The sequence below is a fragment of the Populus nigra genome, chromosome 17 (genome assembly GCF_951802175.1).
Source record: "Populus nigra chromosome 17, ddPopNigr1.1, whole genome shotgun sequence".
Taxonomy (NCBI): domain Eukaryota; kingdom Viridiplantae; phylum Streptophyta; class Magnoliopsida; order Malpighiales; family Salicaceae; genus Populus; species Populus nigra.
This window is the reverse complement of record NC_084868.1, coordinates 2,195,159-2,217,500: the sequence shown is the minus strand read 5'-3', so window position 1 is coordinate 2,217,500 and position 22,342 is coordinate 2,195,159. Positions and strand designations below refer to the sequence as shown.

General features: G+C 30.0%; 2 protein-coding genes across 2 annotated transcripts; both read right to left on the bottom strand.

The window, feature by feature from the left end:
- Positions 1–10,237: 10,237 nt before the first annotated feature.
- Positions 10,238–12,186, bottom strand: LOC133676882 (uncharacterized). Its single transcript, XM_062098665.1, has 2 exons — positions 10,943–12,186; positions 10,238–10,837 (listed from the first exon to the last, which is right to left on the bottom strand). Exons 1-2 carry the CDS (start codon positions 11,883–11,885, stop codon positions 10,491–10,493), a joined length of 1,290 nt encoding a protein of 429 aa, XP_061954649.1. The 5' UTR covers positions 11,886–12,186; the 3' UTR covers positions 10,238–10,490.
- A 2,417-nt stretch (positions 12,187–14,603) lies between these two features.
- Positions 14,604–17,469, bottom strand: LOC133677731 (omega-3 fatty acid desaturase, chloroplastic-like). Its single transcript, XM_062099866.1, has 8 exons — positions 16,690–17,469; positions 16,465–16,554; positions 16,268–16,334; positions 16,058–16,150; positions 15,797–15,982; positions 15,603–15,683; positions 15,210–15,347; positions 14,604–15,070 (listed from the first exon to the last, which is right to left on the bottom strand). The coding sequence occupies exons 1-8, from the start codon at positions 17,205–17,207 to the stop codon at positions 14,885–14,887; spliced, it is 1,359 nt and encodes a 452-aa protein (XP_061955850.1). The 5' UTR covers positions 17,208–17,469; the 3' UTR covers positions 14,604–14,884.
- Positions 17,470–22,342: the final 4,873 nt, after the last annotated feature.

Here is a 22,342-nt window from a genome sequence, read left to right as displayed (position 1 = left end):
CATATATGTCGCACGTGAGTGCACGTCACAACGAATGTGTCCACTCTCTTGCTTGGGAGAGACAAAGAGTTCTTGTCTTTTACCAGTGAAAAGAGGGAATGAGTGTCGCCATATAGTATTTTGGTTACTGGAAACCTTAACTGATCTTAGAGATTGGGCACTAGGACTAGTTGCGTAAAGGAAATATATTAGCACCCGAAATATGTCCTACTTAAGGTAAGCTGTATTATTTAATTGTCTGATAAAAGCTGAGGTTTTATTGAGCTTTCTAATTATTAATTTGTCTAAGATTTAAGAAAAGTCATACTTGGTAAGGAGATTCTTATATTATCGGGTAAAACCTAACCATTCTAATGTAAAAAAATAACAACTAATTTTTATTTAATATTAGAAATACGTCTTAAGTATAAGTTTGTAATCTCAAATATTAAAAGAAAACAAAATAATTCTTTTGGTATTATTTTTGAAATATTGGTCTAGTTCTCATGACTTTAATAAACTGGTTATCAAAGCCAAACATACTAATACATAAATTTTTGAATTTTTTTGTTATATGACAATATGATATGAAAATTTCTATATTTGAGAGACTTGACCGTATGTAATGAAAACAAGACTTTTTTTTTGTTTTATATGTGTAATGTTTTGCAATGTTTTGGAGAAAATCGTGCATTTTAATATAAGATTTGTATCTTTATAATATAAAAATACAAACCAATATTAATAAAAATTGAGAAAAATACGCGAGAAAATCACAAATATTTTTAAAATATTTTTGGAATTTTTTTGAAAAATATTTTCCTTTTGTTTTTAATTAATATATAATATAATATAATATAATATTATTATATTATAATAAATTGGAATTGACCAGACCCAATTATATGGATTGAGTCCATCCTAACTGTGCCGAAATCAACCTAGAATAAATTGGGCTAAGATTAACCCAAAGGTGTTGGGCCAACGTTGGCTTGAGACAAGGCTTGATAAATAGAAAATATCATAAATATCTTCATAAATGAGCTTTTAGAGTGTCAACTACATAATTGTCATAAAGTCATGATATATTATTAATAATAATGTCCAATAATACCCATTATTTCAACATAATTGATAAATGTATTTGGTGATGATTCTTTTGTTTATGTTCTTTTCATTAATAGATCAACAATCATAAGATTGATGCTCATGAATTCAATTAACACTCGTTGTTTCTAAATTTTTTCTTTGGTGACAACGTATTTTAATTCTATATGGTTTGCAGTCTATCAATACTTTTCATTTTTTAAAAAAAGATAACCGTGAAATTATCACAATACATTTTCAGTGACTTAACATAATTGTCAACTACTTCAAGTTCTAAAATAAAGTTTCATAACCAATTCAACTGACTTGTGTCCTCAAAGCATGTCAAAAATTCAGTTTTTATAATGGATGCAACAATAATAGATTATTTCACACTCTCCCATAAGATTTCTCATTTGACTAAAAGAACACATATCACAATGTAGATTTTCTTATATCTACACGTCAAAGAAAATTTGAATATGAATATTTAACAACCTTAAGACGATAAAATTTTCTATAAGCAAGCATGTAATATTTTATTTCTTGCAAGTATCTCAATATTTTCTTTACATTTGTCTAGTGATCCAAACCTGGATTAATAAGAATACAATTGATGTTTAAGTTGATACAAGTTTGAACATACATCAAACTTCCAATAATTGAAGTATAAATATATTTATTTATTTATTTATTTATATTCCAATTCATTCTTTATGCATTACATAATATCAAATTTATCTCATTTTTTGAAGTTGAATAACATTTATTGAGCATCTATCTAATCTAAATATCCCTATAACTTTATTGATTTATTCCTTCTAAAACAACCCTAACAATTTCCCGGACCTAATATCCTTAGGTTTGGAATCATTTCAAGACTAAATACATATGGAATGGAAAGTCTATAGAGGCCCAATATGAGGTCACGAGGCTATTTTATAATTCTTAACATAAAATGTTAAGAATATAGGATAATCATTTCTCTATACTCTTAGGTGTATAGAAGTCTTTTAAAAGCCTGTTATATTCTTATCAATATTAATATTACGTACAAAATAATATATAAAAATCTCTTATTGGTCTTTTGTATTCCCATCAACATTAATGTCGATGTAAGAGCTATTCTCATCAACATTAATATTTTGTAAATAATGTTTCTTCTCATCTATGTTTTTTAGAGGAAATGACTCTTTGTCCCTCGACAAAATAACAAAGTTCATGGACTATAAATGTCCTTTGAGCCGTCAAGGTAAAGGGTACATACTTTTTTATTCTCTAAAGTATTCATATTTTTACTTTCAAAACATTTATCATACATAAATAAAAATTAACACTTTTGTTCTTGAATAAAATACTTATTCTTTCATTTATTGCATTCTCTTATAAAAAAAAATTCACTACTTTATTATTAAAGGGTTCCTAAATATAAGGATTGTTTTGTAGTTGTCAAATCTTTTATAATCAACTATCAATTTTGTAAACTCTGGAGAAGAAAATATAAAAATGAATATATAATTATCTATTATTCAAATACTCAATATTCTTTTTCTTAAACATAATGGATTTTGGAATATCTTCACATTTCTTTCTATTTATATACCTTTTTATTCACAATACCCCCATTTCATTATTCATACAACCCATTTCTTGAGATTGAAAAGCAAGTATATTAATCACCAGAAAAGTCTGTTTACAGTAATTCTCTTATTTTAAAGAAAAATTCTACTTTAATATTATTTAAAGCAAGTATAATTCCCTTTTCTTTTATATTAAAAAACTCATTATAGAGAAAGTTATCATGATTTAGAGCACAGAAAACATTTTTAGAATAAATGAAATGGTAATAAAAAGCAATTAATACACACACAAACATATATTACAATTACAATCTAGATACATTTTTTGGCACCCTACGAAAAGTTCCTAGCTATGCCACTTGACACCAAGTTTTGCATTTGGTAAGTTTGATTCAGTACAAGTAACGTATTACTTTGTAAGAGATACAAACGCTTCATTTCATTTATAACTTTGAAAAATAATTATTTTCTTTCCAAGTAATATAAAGAACTAATTTTTTTATTTAATTTTTTTGTAATAAATCAAATATTAATTTATTACATAATAAACAATGGTAAAGTAAAGTAAATATTTTAGTTTATTCAAAAAAAATTCACATTTTTTATTTAATTTCATGTAATATATAAAATAATTACTTTCTGATATCATTTTCAAGTGATAAATAAAAGTAACCGTGAATAAAAATATTATTTTATTTTAAAGTTGTATATAGAATAATTAATGAATTTTATTTTTTTATTTTAAAAATTATTAGTTATTTCAAAATAAGTAAACTATTTTATTTGTGATAGGATTCTGGCTTCCCTCACCATGTATGAATGATGGTACACAGTATAATAACAAGAAATATTTCTACCCGGGGCAATGTATCCATAGGATCCATCAAGAACAGTAGGTTGTTCGAATCTGAATTCAATAAAGTATTTGTTGCTTCATATGTCACGATGAGCAACTGGTGGAGTGCAGCCATGATGCAAGTAAGACATCGAATGCCCGTTGCCGTTGTCTTTGTTGATTTTTTTTTTTTTTGAATTTGAGAAAATTTTATTTTTTAAAAAGCGTATTTTATGGATCCAGATGATTGAATAAAACTTCGGAGGTCCCAGGCTCTTATAAGAGATGCACGCCCTAACTCAAACTCAAAACTTGCTGTGCAGATCTCAAGCCTTTTGTTATCACGCTACCTCCCTTGGAAACGTTGTAAGACATCGAATGCACGTTGTCTTTGTTGATGCTCACTCTTTTCATCCAATTCAATTCCACATCTCCAACATCATTTCTTAACGCATAAAACAAGCTTCGCTCTCTTTATTTGCAAATGATAAACATATTATTAGGAAATAATATAAATTATATTTTAAAATTTTATTTAATAATTTAAATTTTTAACTTAAATTAATTTTTTAATATAATATCAGAATTTTAATAACCAAACAGTCACGAATTCAAAACTCATCATTTTTAATTATTTAATAAGAATTAAGCATAACATATCATGGATCTATATAAGTTTTAAGTTTAAAAAATTTTTACTTAAAAAATTATTAAAAAATATTATAAATTATATCTTAAAACTTCATTTAATAACTTAAAATTTAAAATTAAACAATTGTTTATCACATGATTTGTTCGGACATAAAGTTCATAAAGCTTTACAATGCTCAAGTGCCGTATTTATTTATGGGTTTCGCCTCATTCTTGAAACTCTTGTCAAAACTTTGGCTCCACGGCCTCTCGACGATGAAGTTTCTTCAAGGCAATTATTTTTTCCACTTGGAAGTTGTGCTCTGTACCTAGACACTCCCATAACGACGGATCCAATACAATATTTCTGATGTCAAAATCCTCAGTCGCTGCGATGATGTCTTCCTAAGCAGCCTCCCATCAAAATTATTCTTGACGTTACGTCTAGACGGAGAATAACATCCAAGAAACAAGAGACCAGGGGAAGTAGATATGGTGATGGGAAGAAATATTTTGGTGGAATGAATATTTTTGTGGTGTTTTGGCTGTAAGAAGGAAATTTTTGGTGCTGAACAGCTTGAGAAATCAAGGTGTAGAATTTAGTTGCCATCAAACGTGGAAGAATTGTCAGAACCACAAATTGCTTATATTAAGCAATGTAGAAGAAGGAATTGAACCGAACAGATGATTAGAACAGAGATACAGTCCTCACAAAATCTCTAATTCCAAAGGGATGGATCCATTGATTTTGTTACCATCAAGGCCCAAACATATTGAATTGCTTAAATAGCCCAATGTAGAAGGAATTGACCTCTGATTAGATTATTAGGGACCGTTTGGGAACGCGGCAGCGGCCGCGTTCCTAAAAAATTTGAAAATTTTTTGTTTTTTTTTTTTGCTAAAATTTAATATGGTTTGTACGTTTTGAATCGTTTTGATGTGCTGATGTTAAAAATGATTTTTAAAAAATGAAAAAACATCGTTGGCATGTATTTTGGCACGAAAAGTTATTTGAAAAGCACCCGCAACCACACTGCCAAACACGCTCTTAGAATACTAGCTGTGAAACCGCGATATACAACTGGGTTAGAAATTTATTTATTTATTTATTTATTTGCCTGAAAAGTAATATTCAGGTGTTATAAATATGTTTTAAACCAAAAAAAAATCTATTAATAAATTGGTTTTATTTTACTTGTATGATAAAAAAAACAACAATAATAAATAGAATAAAAAAAAAGTGACCACAGTAACTTAGAAAAAAATATTGATAAAAGATTAAATTGGATAAAAAATAATCTAATTCAACCCAGGTTATAATGATAAATTTATAACCCGGATAATAAAGATCGAGTCATCCTATATTAATTTGTCAAACTCAAGTTATGAGATCAAAACAACTTCATAACAAAGAAAAAAAGAAAATTAAAAAGCTTATATATATATACAATGATGAAAGATGAAAATAAAATACGTAAAAAAATACAATATCAACCCACGTTAACTTTTCAAACCTGTGGCTCGGGTTATTATATTAGAAGCATCCTATTTAGAAAAATCACAAAACTCAATCCCAACCAACCATATGTTAAAAGCTTAATTGGAAAAATAATTTCAATTATACAAAAAGAATCCCTAACAATAAATGGTAATTAAAAAAAATAAGGATCAAAATTTAAATAAAAATAAATTTTATTTTCGATTGAATGGTGAAATTGAAAAGAAAAAAAAATTAACAAAATGATTACTCCAAAAAAAAAATCTAAAGAATAAGAACCGGATTAAAAAAAAAAACATATCACAAATTAGAATTGAAGAATGAAATTAAAAACAAACCAAAATTTTAAAAAACAGTCAAAAAATTAAAAGAAATTAATGATTAAATTTGATATATCAATAGATCAGATAACACCTCTAAGATTTTGCATTCTCATCACTTTTATGAGGTGAGGAAAGAGTGGGAGGAGAGGAAAAAAGGTCATCAACATCACATCGTTAACCTAACGGTGCCATGTGTCGTCTCAAAAGAAAGATGACTCTTTGTCATTTCCAATGACATGGCAGAAGATGGTGTTTAACTGTCGGGAGGCGTCATACGCATTGCCCGAATGGCACATATGCCTCCCATATGTTGCACGTGCCAGCCACGTTTTATTTTTTTATATATATATTTATTCAAATATCGAATAGCACCTTGTATGAATTAATAATAATAAAATGATCATTATGAAAATACAAAAACAACTCACTGGTTGCTAATTTTAATTTTTTTTGCTTCCAATAATATTTTGATTGTTTTAATATGCTTTTGAAATAAATTAAAAAAACTTATTAATCTCTCATCAATTTAGTAATAGCTAATGAAATGCTCCTTAAACCCAGTTTAAGAATTTTTTTTATGAGAAGAATAAAAATATCATTACATTCTTTCATTGAACAATATTTTCACTCACAGTAAATAGTGTTCTTCCAATAGCAATTAGTTTTTGTTAATAAAGGTATAAAACCCATATATCCCAGTGTAAAAGGAATTGAATTGATTAGATTATCCTCACCAAGATCTAGTTCAACCAAATTCTTTAAGTTCCCAAATTGCAAAGGGATGGATTCACTAATTTGGCTGTCGTTAAGCTGGAAGGACCTCAAATTGGAAAAATGGCACAACATAAAAGAAATTGAACCAACATGGCTGATGGAACAGAAATTATATGTTCCAAATTCATCAAATTCCCTATTTCTAGAGAGATGAATCCATTGATTTGGTTGCTTTCAATGGTTAGAAAACGCAAAATGGATTAACAACCAAATGCAGAAGGAATTGAACCAACAAGTATGTTATGACTAAGAGCTAGATTCTCAAGCTTCGTGAATTTTCCTATTTCTCGAGGATATGGATCCACTAATTCTACTGACATGAAGGCTTAAAGACCTTGACTAAATTGCAGAATGTTTCAGAGATTGGACCACTAGGTCCACTGTAACTTAAGTTTAAATTCTCTAGATTTCTCAAGCTCCCTATTTATGAAGGGATGGAACAGTAGATGGATTGGTAAGGAATGTCAAGTTCAACTAATTGGCGAAGGTTTGAATTAAGTGAAGATGGAAACCCACCTCTTACATAATCTGGGGATGCGTCCAGCCTTGCTGCAATCCACACCTGCCCACCGGCAACGGTTTGAGTGAGATTCATGTCGTCTTTATGTAATCCAAATTTATAAATACATATTAGAGTGCTAATAAAAATATTTAGTTTATTAATATTTAATTTATCGTTATAAAGGCACGATCAAACAAAAAATATCCAACAAAAACCTAGAGTTTATATATATTTAAAACTATAAGCATTTAAAAATATAACTCAGGATAAATATGCTTTTAACATAAATATAATAAAAAGATTTCTAGTATGCATATTAAACATATAATCAAATTTATGATTTATTATTGATATTAATTTAAAGTTATAGTATGCATACTAGTAGTAAAACATATCCATGTTTAAATTAAAATAAAATAGGGTACGTACTTGTTGAACGATTTTAAAGTGATAAAATTTTTGTTGTTGTCAAGAATGAATCGTTTGTTCTTAAAATTTTATTGTTCTTCACTTGTGCAACTAAAATGTTTGCAATATGTCTCTAAAGATTCCAACAATATTATCATCTTAGTTTAGATGCACTCCTAGATTTGAGTGGAAAATCAAAGTTTAAAATAAATAAAAAATACTAAAATATAAGGTGAGCAACAGTATGTAGAAATTTAAAAAATCAAAGTTAAAAACTTTTCTTTCACTTTTTTTTACCGTGAATTTTAAAAGTTAAAAGGTTAAAGAATTAATTTTTATGAAAAATAAAAAAATAATTAAATAGGAAAGCAAATAATTATTTAATATTAATCAATAATTTATTTAAATAATATTAATTAAACAAATTTCTAACAACTCCACCGTCCACTCCGAAGCAACGCCTTGCCTTCTGACGCTAGGAGGTACTGAGTCAAGTGCAGCCACAAAACCAGAAGAAAAATGTGATCCTCACTGTTGCAAGAAGTTTTGATTGGTAGATGAACGCCATGTTCGAGCTTAGTTAATTCCAAGTAAAACTCTTTTAGTCGTCCACGTGCACTAACACTTAATTTCCAAAACAAATCGTACAACAGGACATTCTGTCCGGTCCCATGCCAGAGGCGGAAGGTGCAGATAGTCCAGCTCCATCAATTATGGCTTTGGAAAATTAAAGAGATGTTAGAAAGTAATTGATTATTGAAATAAGTATTTGCTGGGAAATATATTAAAATAATATTATTTTATATTTTACAAAATTATTTTGGTATTAATAAATTAAAATGACTAGAAAATAATTTACTAATACTGAGATTTTGAATCAAAATTGATGCAAGAAAAAATTTTGTTGTTTTTAACCCCTGATTACCCACTATAAATCAAGAACAAAACCTAACTATTTAACCTTAAAACCATAACTGTTCGTGTAAAGGAAGGTTTCCGAGCCAAGCAAGCAAAATGTATGCATGTGGTTTAGGTGCAAACACATGGCCTGGTTTTAACTTCAAACTATCATGGTATAAATAATAAACGATTATTTTTTGTTTGATTTAGTTTTTATAAAAAAAAATTTGAAATCAGTTCAAATAAATCGGTTTTATTTTGGTTTGGTTATTTTAGAAAAAAAATCTGGTTCAAACCGGTTTAGTTCTGTTTTTTCCGGTTTTTGCTCGATTTGACTCGATTTTTTCCAGTTTTTTTGTTTGGGTTCGGTTCAGTTTTTTTAGTTTCAGGCTTATAAAATCAAACCGGTCAGTTTTTTAAAAATTATAGTCAGTTTTTTTTCACAATTAAGTTTTTTCTATTATTTTTTTCTGGTTTTCTCGGTTTTTTAGTTTTTTTTCTCCCTCCTGATCTTAAACTCGATTCTCAATCAACTCAATATCAAATCATAAAATTAAAAAAAATTAATTAGAAAAAAAAATAAAACCTAAAACAACTTGAATTAAAGTATGAAATAAAAAAAAATCACTATTTCATTTAATACTGATTTGTAAGGAGATAAAAAGTGAATTTTTTTTTAAAAAAATACTGTTAATATAATAAGTAACGAAAACATAGGAAATTGAAAATTAAAAAAAAAATTGTTTCAAAGTGAATGATCTGATGATAGGAACATTAGGCTGAAGAAAACGGCAACAAACTGACAGCGATTTGGTTTGTACGGGTATCAAGTTTCTAGATCTATAGAAAGAGTGATTGCAGGAGAGGACAGCTAAACCCCAACGCCTTTTCCTTTTTCTGCTTAACGAGGACTTTTCTTACGATTTTGCCATAGCATCAATGATAGATCACCTTCTAGATCGGGGATCATCTATTCATTGTTTACAGGCAGCTCTGAATTCTGCTACAGTTAATCTGTAGTTTATATCTATATATACAAGTTGTTCAATGTTATACCAGTGATTAAGTATTCTTTTCCTAGTTAACAACGACATAACACTTTTTAAGAGTGTCCATGGGAACTGTCCCTAGCATCCTAAATGCACACTCCCAGATGATATCAGGTGTATATATGAAAATCTCAGGTGCGTAGGTGCTTGGAAGCTTTCAGGTTGGATATAAAATCTACCCTGTCCTGGGGCTTAACTCAGAGGCTGTACAAGAATGTGATAAAGATTGCGTCTTAAAATATTTTTCGCTTGGAAATTCTTCTCGTTCTCGTCGTTCTCGTGTAGCAATGCATAGACTTTCGTCATTAAGTGACCCTAATTGTTGTCTTGGAGTGTTTGGAAAGTGGCCGAAAGAGAACTCTTAGGGTATATTCAACAGAATAGCTATATAGAGAGTCACGTGAAATAATTATCAAAATAGCTCTTTATATATTGATTTTGAATCTTTAAGGGATAGCTACACGGGATGCTATAATGTTTTTTTTAATCAAAATAATGAGTCATTTCTCTATGTTTTTCGCTCTTTCAAATGGTTTCTGCCATTAAAGATATACCCTTGGCGTCTGGTTGGTACACTACCATACAAAGCTTGAAGTAACAGTGGATTTGAAAGGTTGAGGGCAGCAGAATCCGATGGTCTTGTTTATGTGGTCATTGCGCTCATTTCCAGGCATTTCACATAACTTATCAAAGAAAGAAATATAAACAGAAATCATTTCCACAATCAACATGTTTACATTTCCCCAAAATATGTATTTTAATCCAATTAGCACCACCATACACCAGATGATTCCAAGAACCTTCTGCCCTTCTGCATCCCATGCCATGTGCATACTATATATACAAACTTCACTATCCTGAAGTCGGCTAACTCCTTTCACATTAGATTTTCAAGCAAGAAGTACACACAGAAAGACTTCCTTGAATCAATATTCTTCCATGTGAAATTCAGCAAGTTCTTCTACTACTTGGCATAGAAGTAAATCAAGGATGTGCTGCCCAAACTCAGTAAACATCTCTTCAAGACATTCAGAATCAAACGTGGTGTTCATTACCCATCTAGACTCCTTGACATCTTCCTCTGTCAACCTGCAGAGCTTTCTCAGTACTTCACTGTAATGTTCCTTGTTGCGATTATTACATGATTCAAAATCATTTTTCTTGATCCCCACTGGCTCATCTTCACCATTGATCAGCATATTATCAGTTAAATCTGGAGGATTTGGTGAAGATATCTTCTTTGAGAACTTCAAGTCCACAGGCCATGTGTCACCTGCTTAAAAGGGAAAAAGAATTAGCAACAACATTAAGTTGATTTGGATGTTGATAATGTAGAGAAAATCCACAAATAAGAAGTGTGAGTGCTTAATAAACTAACCAGGTAGAGGTATTGCGTCATGAGCCAAAAATTCACTGAGACCAAAAACAGAAATTGTGCTTGAATCTTCTGAGCTACAATCAGACTGCGAGTCTTTATATGCTTGCCGTTTCTTTATCCTCTTCATGAACTTTGATTCTACCAATACTTCCTTCTGATTTACGGGCTTCTTCACTGGACTTCTTGACCTTGGATTCTCTCGAGATTTTCTGCAAACATCTTTTTTATGAGGCATGACAAAGCCTGATGAAAATTGGACACCTTCGCAATTACCAACACTTGAAAATTGTCTACTGCTAGACACCCTCTTTGGCTCATTCTTTGACGTGGAAACCTTCATGTTGTTGTTATGTCGATTCTTCTCCATCTTTACTGCTCCTTCCCTTGTAATTATGCCCTCCTTGTTCTTGCTTCGCTCTTCATAATTCTTCTGCTTCATCTGATCTCCAAAACTGATCCCTTCAGATTTCCTCTGTTTTGATCCCATTTTCTTAGGTTTCTTGTCTTGATCATCCAAGTAAAGAACGTAGACATCATGGTTTTCTTGATTCATCAACGCTGGCACTTCACGAAATGATACTGATGTTCTCACTCGGCGATGTTGTGCTTGTGCTAGATCCAACTGGAGCAAGTAATCCATAAAATTCACTGACCTACTTCTTGTGACCGACTCTGGGCTACTCCTTCCTCGTGGAACCCGGTTGGTATCTGGCAATGAATCTAACCCCATTAACCTAGCCACCACACCTGGCGTGGTACTGACTGGAGCTTCAACATTAGCATCAATACCAGTTTTCGGATCTTTCTTTACATGATTGAAGAACTCTGGAGTGATGGGCTCTACTCTCTGATCTGATGGGTGTGTTTGGTGACTGCCTCTGCATAGAAGAAGACGTACCACGCCTGAAAAGCACCCAGAACCTGAGTTCTGTGAGTGACTCATAGTTTGGTTTGCTACTTTTGAGTATGCAACCAAGTGATGTACGTGAGATGCAGAGAAGAGACAGGCTTTTGAAGTATGCCACAAAAGAGGGATGAGCAGAGGCGGGCTTTGGGTTTTGAATGGAGTTCTGTTGGACAGTAGTGAAGAAAAAGTCGGCAGAAAAAAAATTCGGTCGTCGAATTCACATTGAGAAAGAAGAAAAATCAAAGAAAGATGCTACACCTACGCGCTGCTAGGTCGGGTGATAGATAGATAGATAGTACAATATAAATTATATTAGGATAAAACGACCTGTCAATTGCATTTTCTGACATGCTATCTGCCTACTATTATAATATGCCTAGCTAGTAACTATATTGAAATATTATTTAATTTCAGAAGAATTTCAGGGTTCAAGCATGGTATAGCTGTATTTGTTGACTTCCGAGACTAGATGGTCTGCTATGGTTCCGAGGAGGTTGGACCACAAGGGTCTTTGTGTTCAAAATTCTCAGCCACCGACGCTGCTGACTGTGATGTCTCTATGACCTTAGGTTAATTATGGGCCTGTTTGTGAGTTTTGTGTGGAAATGTCAAAGACTATGGCTTCTTTAGCCAGCAATTGGGATGGGCCTCTTTTACGTTATAGTAAGTTGATATATATTTTAAAATTATTTGTTTTTATGTTTTAAAAATATTTTAAAACAAATAAAAAGTTTTTATTTATTTTCTTATTTTAAATTATTAATTTTTGATATATTGATGTTAAAATTAAATTTAATAAAATAAAAAAAATATTATTTTAATATATCTTTTAAAAAATACTTTGAAAAATAATCTCTGCTGTAATATCAAATATGTTCTAATAAATTAAGCTATTTGTATAAAATAAATACATACTATTAATTATTTCTTATTTAACATTAAAGGGTTTCTCTTGGATCAGTTTTATATCTCAGTCGAGATTAGGTCCACTCTTTAAAAAGGGTTTCTCTTGGATCAGTTTTATATCTCAGTCGAGATTAGGTCCACTCCTTAAAAAGTCTTTAAAATGCACTCGAATTTTGAATTTAAAAAATCAAGAAATATACATTCTTAACCACTAAATCAACTCTATATAAAGTATAAATTGTAACTATAGGAGAATTTAAGCATGTTGTCACGCATAAAATACATAGCTGCAAGATTGCAAATAATATTTACAAGAATCAGAATACCGGTGTTTGATATAATTAAATTTTCAGTGATTGAATACAAAAATCTGTATATTGACTAAAAATCAGCTTATTTTATATTAAACTACTTTTCAAGTTTGGTTTCGGTTTTTTTTTTATTTTTATATTAAACTCGAAACTAAAACGAAACTAGTGAAATCAATAAGAATACACACATTATTAGGGTTAGTTCCCACTAATATTACGAGTTGATTGAGGATCCGGTTGATTCAAGATTTAATCTAGATTAAGTATTAAAAAATCAAATAAGAATTAACCTAATTAAACTTGAACAATTCAATTAAAATAATATTATTTTAATTAATTTAGATTAGATCAATCTTTAATATAGAATCTAAATTATAAACCGAACGATTGTTTTCATTAGAGTTTGGTAAGCAAACTCTATGGAGAAGACAGGCCCTTCTCCCACCAGTCAATTACCATGTTGAATGCAGCCTGTTGAGTTTGGTAAGCAAACTTCAAGTTATAGCCATGAAAAATTTCGAACAAAAACAGGATAATATCTCTCTATAGATGGTTCAAAAATACCCATCAACTGCTCGTATTGCAGTTTCAGGGGCGTGGACCACGGTGCTGTACCACTGATAAATAATTTGCAGATTCCGGATATAGGCGCAGGCAAATTGGCAATTCAGCACCTTACATTTCTTAATATTTTGTTGCAAAAAATGCTTTCTTTTCTAATCAATCATTTGATATTATCTACTCTCTCTTTTTTCATTTATTAAAATAAGAAAAGCAAAGTAAATTGAAGAGGAACATAGAATAGATGAGAAGAGTCAAACTATAAATAAATTTAAAAATATAAAAAGTGTATATTTAATTTCTAAGACTATGATGTGACTAATTAATTAATTATGATAAATAACAAAAAAAAAGAAATAATAAATTAACTCCAATTTCTCTGTCTCTACACGTGGCCCTTACTGATTTGATGGTTGATGTGAAGTCATTCATTGTGAAAAGGAAATGTAATAAAATGCTTAAATCAAAATGACGTTTAAGAGCTGCTTTTGGTCCGGTTTGATGGGCCATTCCTAAAAGTCAAAGTAGGGTGGACTTCTTTTTTCGTTTCTCTTTCACAAAATAAATATGGAGGAGAAAAATACAAAGCAGCACAGACCAGAATCCCTAAACAGAGTCCCGAGTCCTAATTTCGTCCACTCAACTACATAAGAGGGACGTAAGAGGCAAGGTTTTTTTTTTTTTTTTTTTTTGTTGTAGATTCAAGCCTCAGCGTGAATACCTATTATTTTTGTGATATTTTCCTTGTTTATTAGACTTATAAAATATTTAATAAATCTGAAAATTAATTATAATACATGTAAACTGATCTAGACACTTTAAATTACAAAAAAAAAAACCATTATCTTTTTTGACATCAAGGTGATTTCATAAAAATATATTTATTTTCTCATGTTTTTTTTAATTATTTTTTTCAAATTTATTTTTTAATATTAAAAATATTATTTTAATATATTTTTAAATAAAACAACCGACGGGAATCTAAAACACTTCCTTAATATACATTATTTCCTTCACTGTCACAGCAATAATTACGAAAATAGCCCTACATGTACACTCTTCCCAGGCACCAAGAAAGACCTGCAGTCAATCCTGGTAGGCATCAGTTTTTCTCAAAGGAAAAAATTGAGATCAAACGAGCCTGGCCTTTACCATGGCAAATCTTGCTCAGACAGATTGTCTAAGCTAGGCAAATAAATCCAATATAAAGCGGCTGAGCAAACTATCCTGTGATTCAGTTGAGGAAGGCCAGGGAATTCACTCTTCCGATGATGAGCGACTAACTTGAGAGTCAGTCTGGTAGTAAACAACATCCCCGGTGTCGCTAACGTAGTGGTCTCTTGCCATGCTTCTTATCAAGTCTCCGATTAGATGAAAAGGTAGAGGGCCTGATTTCTTTGGTTCTCGGTAATATTTCCCAAGCACTGGTTTGGCAGCCGCAGTCTATACATGCAATGAAGCAATAACAATCGGATAAGAGAAAACAGCAGGTCAAAACAAGCAAGTCTCTCCTCAGGTCCCAGAGAGGTGATCATCTGAAGCAATAACAAACAAGTCTTGTTCAGAATAAAGAAATACTCACTGCTTCGATCAAGTGATAGTGTGGGATTTGAGGAAACAGATGGTGAATGATATGGGTTCCAATATCATGATGGATGTTGTTAATCCATCCATAGTCACGATCAAGTGTCGTAAGCCCTCCCCTCAGGTAACTCCATTCCTGTTCAATGACATTGAAAAATTAAAATGTAATGATTAAGCTTCAGACCAATCTTTATAAAGAGACCATAGACATTTCTTTTCTTGGTGATAGAGTAACTACAAAAGACCTAGCAATGAAAATCAACTTAAGCATACGACTCTAGATATCAATATATTATAGTATTAACTTGTCGCATATTGGGATTTAAATATAGTGTCGAGATCAAGGATCAGGACAGGAAAAAACAATGACGCAGCAGTAGGACATGCATACCTTTCCACGATACCAAGGAAGCTTGTCTTCGTGACCATGGTGATGCAGGTAAGTCACTAAATCCAGCCACATAACAAAACCCTAACATTGAATAAAAACCAAGTTAAGAAATTCTTTGAATCGAAAAAGAAAACCTGTGGAAATTCAATTTCCATTGCATAGAAACCTACAGCACAAGGGAACCTGGCATTTACCACATATGGAATTCCATAGAGATTAAGCAGTTGAATAGGACCAATTACAAAGGATAAGCCAACAAGCAAAGCAACCATTGCAGTCCAACACACGGTAGAAGTGATCACATCGATTTTCTCACTTGGGACGAACAAATCGCTGTTTGGGTGAAAGTGTGAACCGGTTTTTCCAGGACTTCTGCTCCACTGTTGAAAAGAATTTTCAGCAATCAATTTCTTCAACTCTTAATAAAATTGCTCAGCAAAAGAACACATACTTACAAGATAAATGGGGTATGCAAGCATGGGAAATGGCACAGTGAATCGTAGCTTTTTTGTCATGTCGTCCAAACTTTTATATATTTTCTCAGACAGCTACATCAAAAAACAAGAAATTGGTAAAGCTTGAGGACTTACAGAACCGCAAAAGCAAAGAAGCTATAATGCAAACCGACAACGGAAGAGAACCCATAAACAGAGTTTATCACTAACCGGATGCCATGATTCATCCTTCTCAACATGTCCATGGTTTTGATGATGAGTCCTATGGCTAATTCTCCTGCGAAATAGAGCCAACACAATGCATTTCCTCATTAATTCCTCAAATCAATACATTACAATTTCTGCAGATTGTGAAAAGAAACACAAAAACACAAACAATTTGTATAAATCAAAGTGCAAGATATTACCATCCATGGTAAGGAACAAGAATTGAAGAATGCAAGATATGCCCCACCACACTATTTAGATTGTGGTTATTGGAAAAACTCCCATGGCCACTACACGAATCAAACTCAACATACAAAACACAGACTTAGCATCACCAAAACAAAAGGAACAAGCAAAATAAATAATAAAAAAAAACCCAGATCCATAAACAAAAAGAAAAGAAAAGAAAAAATAGAAGTGATTACCAATCATGTCCAAGAACAAAAATTGCCCAAAACATTGTCGATTGAGCAGCCCAATACAAAGGCCAAACAAGCCAATTGTTAAGATAAGCAGCAACTGCAGCTAAACCAAAAACCACAGCAACATCCCTAACAACATAACTCATTGACCTCCATGGATCTTTAACCCAACAATGCTTTGGTATAGCAGCTCTAACATCAGACAAATTAAATGGAGGTGGTGAGCCAGGATCGAATTCTATTTCCTCTTCTCCCAACCCATTAAAGCCTTTAATTTTATTATCTTCCTCACCATTTGCAACCTTAAACGGAGCACTCACTTTAAGCCCCCAATTCCTCTCCCTAAAACACCCTCTTGAAAACTTATCGAAAGGGAGTCTTTTTAAATCTGTGAGTGTCCTGTTGGCGTATAAAAATCTTGTCTTTGAAGGGTTGTTGTGAGAGATGATCCCAGTTCTAGGTCGAAGCAAAGTTCGAGGAAGAGGCTTTAAGCCACATTCTGACAACAACAGGCTAGCCATTGGAACCCAAACTGGGTGTGTCTATCTGGCTTCAGACAAGGAGAGACCCGGAAAGAATAAGTGAAGCAAGAAACTAATTAAATATAATAAAGAATAAGAGAACTAACAAGTGAAGCAAGATATCTAGGGATAAAAGAGTTCCCCTAAAAGATTATGGTAGTCTAATAATACTATATAGTTAGGCAAAAATAAAGATGACACTGTCTCCCTCTCCCTTCTCCTGACCTGTGTGGTCTCTCGACATATCTTCTGAATGTGAGGAGGTTATAAAGGGCTGAGACGGCTGACTCTTACTGATGGTATCGTGTGGCTTTTACTGTTGTTTGGTTCGCGTGAAACTTGCCCACGGGCCATTTAGAGCGTGTTTGGCAGTGTGGTTGCGGGTGCTTTTCAAATAACTTTTCGTGCCAAAATGCATGCCAACGATGTTTTTTCATTTTTTAAAAATCATTTTTAACATCAGCACATCAAAACGATTCAAAACGTACAAACCATATCAAATTTTAGCAAAAAAAAAAAACAAAAAATTTTCAAATTTTTTGGGAACGCGGCCGCAGCCGCGTTCCCAAACGGTCCCTTAATAGGAGTTTGGCGTGTTCAAGGAATTCTATTGTCTTTTTCCTCTTTTTTTTTTGGAGTACAAGGAATCAAGGATGATTTGGATGAACGATGATATGAATGTGTACGGGAGATAGACTGTAGCAAAGCTTATGCTGTTCAACAGTGAAATTTAATAAATTTTCTTAAATACTAGCACAAAAATTTAAATTCAAAAAACAAAAATAAAAGATAAGAAATTTTTAATATAACCTCCTCACAAACTAAACTATTTATTAGAATATTATTTTTTTATTTAAATTTTTATTTTAATATTAAATTTATTTTTTATTAGGTTATTTGAATCTTTTAATACAAGTTGTAGGTTAAACCGGTTGACTCGGATTTTTTTCAATTGGTTTTTTTTAATTTTATTATTTAATATTAGATTGTTTGAAAATTAGATTTCATAATTTGTTTTGTATATTTTTTATTAGGTTATTTTGACCTCATGATCTAGAAAATAATGCTTAACGAGTTAATCCAAATTGACTCCGGTTGTTTTTTGTGTCTATTTTTTTAATTTATTTTTTTTTAAAATTTCATCATTCAACATTGGATCGGTTGGAAATTAAGTTTCATAATTTGTTTTGATTTGTTTTCTATATGGTTATCATAATCTCATAACTCGAATAACGAATTTAACATGTTAACATAGATTGATTCAGGTCAATTCAATGTTTTGTTATTTTAATATTAAGAAAATATATCATCTGGATATTTTTTTTAGTCAAATTATAATTTTACGAGTCATTCATGTTATTTTTAGATTTACAGAGTTAATTCTTTTACATTAAATCAACTTCCACATAATTTAATTTTTATTTAATTAGAAAATTAATAACTTCTAAATATTTTTTTCTTACACGGCGTGGGTCAATCCTTCCAACCATCAAGGCAACTCTTTGGAATTACACTCGTGCCACCCTCAATTATTAGATAATAGATACATGACATGCATATGGTATTATTGATAGAGGTGGATATAAAAAAGATGGGTCAAATACAGAGTATAAAAAAATAGGTCAAATACAGAGTATTATTAATATTCATACATATGCTTTTCTTGTTAATTTTGTTTGATATATTTATTTACCAATATAAAGTTATGATTTTTTTATTTACTAATATAAAAGTATCATATATCATAATATTATTATTAAATTTAATTTGAGTTAACGTGAAAATTTGATCAGAACTTAAATAATTCATTTTTAATTTAAATTGAATATTAAATTAAAATTAATTTAATTTAACTGGATTAATTCCATAACTCAAAAACCTAAAAAAGGGACTCATAACTTGTTTTACTTGATTAAATACTTAATTTAACTTTTAAAGAAACTTAAAATTATATTATTTTAACTTTATTTTTTAAAAAAGAAAAGGCCTAAATTAACCTTCATCAAACGTGAGTTGACAAAGGCCTTATTGATCGCCAGCTGTGACAACATTGAAGGCCTTATGATGAGAAGCATGTGTCAAACGTGAGTTGAAAAGTAAACTTTCCTACTTTGTGCACTGAAATTGGATGGGGACACGGAGGCACTATGAAAGAAAAGATCTAGATCCCTCCCATGCCATCATCGTGCTTCATTTTATATATGCAATAATTGAACAATGGATGTGTAAGAATTTGGTGGTGATTATAATTTAAAATATTTTTTATTTAAAAATATATTAAAATAATATTTTTTTATTTTTTAAAATATATTTTCAAACCAGCACATTCAAATGATTTTAAAAAATAAAAAAATAATTTTAAACAAATATTTAATTTTTTTTAATTGTATTTCCAAACATTGCTGTTGTCTTTCTCAAAAAGAAATACGGACCAAAGGTTATATATCCATTATAGTCTAAAGGATGCAATCATGTTCGAATGGTTTTGGAGCTTTCTTTAGTACAATAATTGATACTAGACTTTATTATTAAAAAAAAAAAAAAAACCTCCACTGCCATCACTATTTTTAAAAGAAAAAACATCGAATATTTCTCCATATTATTAGAATAATATTAATTTTGTATATCAACTATTTTTTATATCAACTTCATCCTTTCTATTAGAATCACTTAACTAAAACAGTTAGATTCTCTATAAAATCACATCATTTCTAAAAAAGAAAAAAGAGTATAATTTGAATGGAAATATGTAAAAAGCCTTAAAAATAAATGTAAATTCTGAATTGAAAAGTTTTCAAGTTTGAGAGTAAGATTGATATAAGATATATTTGGTGATAAAATTGAGATCGTGTATATAGTTGGAGGGTAATTTTTATATTTATATTTTAAAAGTAATAAATATTTGGAAATCAAGAATGTAAGAATTTACAAAAACAGTATTTACTAAATACTATATCACTGTCAATAAAATAGCAACGAACTTGGAATACTATTACGATTTTGTAGTTTTTAGAGTAAATACATATAAAAAAATAATGTTAAATATCAAGTAAAATATAACAATAAAAAATTTCAAAAATGAAGTTTGTAGAGTCTTAAAATGGAATTCATTTACAAGTTTTATGAAATCCTTGGAATTTTTTCTTATCCTACTTTATTAATGTTTAACATTACTTACTTATATCAATGAAGTGTTATCTAGTAGTTAAGATACTGATATATCCCTGTAAAAATAAGAATACAAATTTGATTTTCAAAAAGCACACTTATTGGGAAAGACAACTACGAACTACGAACGACACTAGTTTCACCCTTTAAAAGGGTGTGAGTTTTTTTTGTAAAAAAAATAGTTTCATTGCCTTTTTGCTTGATTTTGCTGGCTTAGGGGTTTTTCAAAAATCCTTTTTGGTCCTTTTAGTTTGAAAATTAAATACTTTAGTTCAAATTTTTATTTTATTTACATTTTAGCCCTTGAGCTTAAGAGAGAAAAAGAAATCGTTGAAAAATGATGAAAGAGAGAAATTAGATGGTCTAATTTCATTGGCACTTAATATCAAAGTATTTATCTAGACGAGAAAAGTGTCATTAAGATGTTTTTGGACTTTCATATTGCTTGAAAAACAAAGTATTTAAAATTAGAAAAAAATTAATTTCAAAATTTAGTAATCTATTTTTTTAAAATGATTTTTTTGGTAATTCTATTGATAATTAAAAATCTCTTCAATTTGTTTTTTGGTTTTAATGACCTAAATTCGTTGCCAGAATATTTTGGCAGATAATTATTAAATGAGTTATATATATTCACTTTTTTAAAATGATCTCAATTTTGTCTCGAGAAAAGTTGGTTATAAAGACATAAATTAGTGACATAAATATTTCTAATTACCAAATGAATTAGATATTAAAACAATTCATCACTACTTACTCATAGAGTTATCGATGGATTGGTGACTAAAAGATTCCGTCCCTAATTAATAATAAAAATAGGAAACAAATCTTCATCACTAATTCCATAAAAAAATATTTAAAAAATTAAAAACATATATTTTTAATTTTAAAAATCAAAAATCTATTTTTTATATATAAAAAATTGTCAGTAATTCTATTGATAATTAAAATCCCTTAACTTTTTTTTTAATTTTAATTTTCTTTCAACAAAAATTACCTCAAAAAAAATTAAATTACTAACAGAATATTTCATCAATAATTCAAATTTTTTCCTTGTTTGTTTCATAAAAAATAATATTTTTAAAATAATTTTTCAAACTTTTCTAGTGAATTTTAGAGAATTGGGCAATGGAAAATGTTTCCACAAAACTTAAAAAATAATCATTTTTGCTACGAAAACATTTTTCTCTTCTTAGCAAAGAAATACACTTTCCTTTCTCACTTTTCTTCACTTACTTACGTTAAACATCAACATATACCTGTTTTTAATAAAAACAACTTTCTCCACAACTAAATTAAACCACAAGTAATTATTTTTTTTCCATATATTTCTTCTATTTTAGGGTTCCATTTCTTCAATTTCAAATTTATAGATCAAACTTATTGAGATGTTTTCTATGTTATGGGTTTTATTACTTATTACAATAAATTTTTCTATAATAATCTTATGGTTTAATCAATATTTTTTGTCATATGGTTGTATTTTCTATTCAAATTTAGGTGGCTAGAAACTACTCTCAAGTACTTTATCTTGAAACCTGATTTTGTTGAATGAAAAAAAGATTGTTTGCCTACTCAATTGCTTGTCGTGTTATATATGTGCACGTCTCTACATTGTTTCTTAATGATTGAAGGAATTATGTAATTACATTTAAGGAATATGCAATTTTTTGATATATTTCAATTCTAGAAATTGTTGATTGTTTTTCTATCAGTAATATTAGGATAGGATGAAACACTGACTAGGCAAAGAGAAAGAAGAGGGCGAGAGCGATCGAGATAGAGAAAATAAAAATAAATATCATATTTTTAATATTTTTTCACATATTTATATTAAAAATAAATTTTAAATATTAAAAAATATATTATTTTAATATATTTTTAAAAGTACTTGAAAATCAATCAATATCACAACACTAATTGGGCTCTTAATGATGCATTTCCCCCTCATAATACCACTGCAAACT